Source organism: Papilio polytes, unplaced genomic scaffold (genome assembly GCF_000836215.1).
Source record: "Papilio polytes unplaced genomic scaffold, Ppol_1.0 DF823823.1, whole genome shotgun sequence".
Taxonomy (NCBI): domain Eukaryota; kingdom Metazoa; phylum Arthropoda; class Insecta; order Lepidoptera; family Papilionidae; genus Papilio; species Papilio polytes.
Genome location: NW_013525381.1, coordinates 459,311 through 463,426, shown reverse-complemented (window position 1 = coordinate 463,426; position 4,116 = coordinate 459,311). Strand labels below are relative to the sequence as shown.

At 36.9% G+C, this 4,116-nt stretch overlaps 1 protein-coding gene across 1 annotated transcript in view; it reads left to right on the top strand.

Annotated features, from left to right (window-relative positions):
* The window catches only part of LOC106103323 (probable cytochrome P450 49a1), a 7,153-nt gene extending 5,678 nt beyond the window's left edge, over positions 1–1,475 (top strand). Inside the window, exons 9-10 of the mRNA XM_013283060.1 lie at positions 969–1,140; positions 1,324–1,475. Coding sequence (XP_013138514.1) covers positions 969–1,140; positions 1,324–1,475 — 324 coding nt within the window. The remainder of the gene's footprint in view (positions 1–968; positions 1,141–1,323) is intronic.
* The last annotated feature ends 2,641 nt before the right edge of the window (positions 1,476–4,116 follow it).

Genomic DNA, 4,116 nt, shown 5'->3' with positions numbered 1-4,116 from the left:
GGGGGGGGGGGGGGATATTGAAAATCTTGCGGAGAGGTGTGCGGTAAAAAGCGAGTCGGTCGGGACCTTGTGTGCGAATTGAAGTGATTGTAAGTGGTTACTTGTACGACAACGCGAGGACACAACGGGCGTGCCAATTTCGGTTAGTTAATGGGGTCGCTCGAAATTCGTTTTCGCGTTTGAACGGATGCATCTTCAAGTAGCATCGCTGGCGCCTATAGACTTGACAAAACCTGACTTGACTCGATTGACACTGACAGAGACCAGGCACCTGCAAGTTGTTATGCGATCATCGAGCTGATGCGTTACCATAATCCCCTCAGTTTACAATATTATGCCCTCCAATCCATTCGTAATCTAAGGGTAGGTTGTGCTGCGGGACCCGTACCCGTGTCTACGGCACAAATCGTTGATACAAAACGAATAACTGAACCCTACTTGCTACAGAAGAACCTACCCGTCCCTGAGAGTGGACTGAGGGAAACCCGTTACGGTTACGACAAAGTAAATGATGGTGCCTACCTCCACATTGAACGCATGCATGAGTATAGTGGCAGTGAGAAACGAGGTGACTTCCCATACAACCATAGCATCAAGACCGGTGACCTGCAATATTGAGCCGAGTATGCCAGCGTATTTCCCGGCATTTGGAATAACCCGTAACACCGTGACCTGTGTCCCGACAATAGTTTAAACGAGATTCCTGTATCTGTGCCACTGCCGCATTAACTACACGTGGTCGGTCCCGGGACCCAACCGATAGTCGGTTACCAACGGGCCTCGCTCTACGTTCGCTTTCGTAAAAAGAGAAATTGTGATGTCATTTATTTTATTTTATGAAGGAAACATGTTTATTAAATTGAGATACTATTCCTTACACGCTAGAAGAACTGAAAATAGTGACAAATATCTTCATAGATCGGGTTACAACTATACGTACTAAATTATTGTGCGTCCTTTTCTTCCAGACTATGATATTGTTTTGCCACGAGCAAATGTCTCGGAGGGAGGAACAATATCCTCAGCCTCATCTGTATATTCCTGAGCGCTGGCTAGTTGACCAAGATCATCCGCTGTACCATGGAAACGCACATCCTAATGCCGCTGTGCACTTTGGTTATGGAGCTCGGGGCTGCGTAGGTAAGTTTCATTATGTCTTTTTATAAAATGGGTATGCCTTAGGGAAACCATTTAACCTAATATTAACAACGATGTGTTGAAAAAAATGTCAACATGCTCTGGTAAAATAATTGACAAAAACAGAAAGTTAATGTGAGGTCAATATTAGATGTTGCAGACGATAATTCTAGCATTTAATTTCAGGTCGAAAAGTAGCCGATATGGTAATGGAGTTATTTATCAGCAGTGTTATAGAAAACTTTAGATTAGAATGGCGCGGTAAGCCAATGCCTACGTTACAGAGTGTTACTAATCACAACATTGGGCCTTACAACATTGTCTTTAACGATGTTTGATTTGAAGAGGTTAATGTTGTCTGTATTTCTTAAAATTTAAAGTTCTTGTTCAAATATTATTTAAAAAATCATATAATATGTCTAGACACGTAATAATTTTGCACTAAAAAACATCAACATTATTTTTCTAATTAATATTTTACTAGCTGTTCCCGTGCGACTTCATCCGCGCAAAATTATAAAAAAATTATTATATTGTTTACATGTGTCAAATTATTAATTGCCAATGTCAAAATGACATGACATGATGACAAACCATGGCAACCTTCCTTCCTTGATGTTGGCAGCAACCTATGCTCTCTTTCCCATATTAGGGTTTTTGTCCAAAACATTTACCCCCTAAGTTTAATGGCGTGAAAACATATAAACTAAAGCGTGACGTAAATGTAGGGCCTTTTATTAAAAAAATAATTATTCAAAAATATGCTGAATTCCTGACATCCTAGACAACAAAGAAGTGTGTGTTTACGCTTTATTATAATAGTATAGATAACTACTAATTGATAAAATTATCACAATTGTATTCGTTTCAATAATATGAATGAATGTTGATTTGGTTGTCCTGCGTTCGAGTTCCATCCCCTGTTCATTTAAGAATTCAAGGCACCTTGTTATTACAATGTTATCAATGTTTTCCTATACTTTGTTTGTTTTTAGTTCTGTAATACAATGTAATTTCATTTTTTATTTATTATTTAGTAAATGAGAATATGAAACCAGTATTGTACAAAAAACTTGTTTTATTTCCCTTAACACCTATTCATTCTTGAACAGAAAAATCATTTTATTGTATACTAGCTGTTGCTAGCGAAATCATCCGCGTGAAATTAAAAAAATAAAAAAAACATATGCTATCTTACTCACAGACTCACAGATAAACTATCTGTCTTACGGTGCAAGAATTTTTTAAATCGGCCCAGTAGTTTTTAAGTTATTTTAATATATTCGAAAATACAAATTTTTCCTCTTTATAATATTAGTATAGATATATAAGTACATTGGGTACTATCGCATATTTATTCAGACACGAGCTGTTGCCCGCGACTTCGTCCGCGTGGTATTAGAAAACATACGAACTATATAAATTACGGGGACCGGACATTTATCGGGGATGAAGCTTATCCCACGTGTACTCCAGACTTTGTTTTATATCTGTGCCAAATTTCAATAAGATATGTTGAACCGTTGTAGAATGATCGTGTAAACATTAAAAAACTAAATTAATGAATCCCACGGGAACCGTAACTATTGTCGGGATAAATATATAATAGCCTATGTATTCTTCTAGACTATGCTCTAAACCTGTGCCAAATTTCATGGAGATCCGTTTAGCCGTTTAGACTACAAACGCTAACAAACATCCATCCATCCATCCATCCATCTAAACTTTCGCATTTATAATATTAGTAAGATTAGATATCTTTAAAAGTAAAATTAAAGAGCCCTTTTACACAATTCAATGTGCTCTGATACTGCTTTAAAGGTGCACCGAACCAATCAATTTGGAAGTTTTCAACGACTCGAGCGATGAAAATTTCCATCTCCAACTCAGCTATGCGACGACCTATAAATATGAAAAACGCTTATCGACTTATTCGACGCAAAATAAGCAAATGTAATAACATCTCAAAGTTCCTACTTTTGAACGGTGTTGTTTCAAGGGCACCTTAGAAGGCTTCTAACTTAAGATGTAAAAACATTAAAAGTGATTGGAATAAGTAAAATCACACATTGCATGTTTTGTTCTAATTTGGGTTCTGTTCACACAAAATATTATAACCCACGATGCTAAACAAGCAGTCACTCATGTTTCATGGGTACTTACATTCTTTGGTATATGGTAACCAAGGAGGTTGTACTCCTTAGTTGTTAGCCTCAAATTTGCAGATATTACCGGCATCATTCTCATCGTTTCCTTTATACGAGTACAAGCCTTCAAATATGGTCTCTTTTCTGAACCTGACAATATCTCTTCTCTCAACTTATTTTGCTTCTCCGGATTTTTTGCTAATCAATAAAATGTTGGTATTACCGTATTGGCTGCCTGCAACAAACATAATATCAAGGTTGCTGTACTAGTATAGCAGCAGATGCCCGCCCTCAGGGCTCTCTATTCGGGGGTGCAAAGAAAACCATAGATGTGATCAGTTTCAGTTTACCCTAATTTTGTGAAGCATAACTTTTATTTTGTCCGAATTTAAATTATCTTATAGTTGTCTACATTGTATTCTTTTTTACCTAATCGTGCATAGAAAAGATAAAAATAATAATCAAATTGCCACGTAATTAATTAAAGTTATAACTGTAACTTAGATTGCAATGTGATATAATGATGGGTGTCGCCGGGGATCGAAGGGGCACTCTAAATTTAAGCTTATAATTATGTGCTTTTTTATAACTAGCAGTGTTCCAGTCACACTATGCGTACAAATTGGCGTATAAACGTCTATTCCGTAAATGTCTTACCGTATCCACGACAGCAAATGAAAAATCACTGGCCATTAAGTAAGCGTAATGTTCGTAAAGTAACAAAGAAATGATTAGTAATCATATTTATTATAAATATAATTCAGATCCGTTCACCCGTTGTGCACTACATGAAACCAAACATCCATACATCCAAACTTTCGAATTAATACCA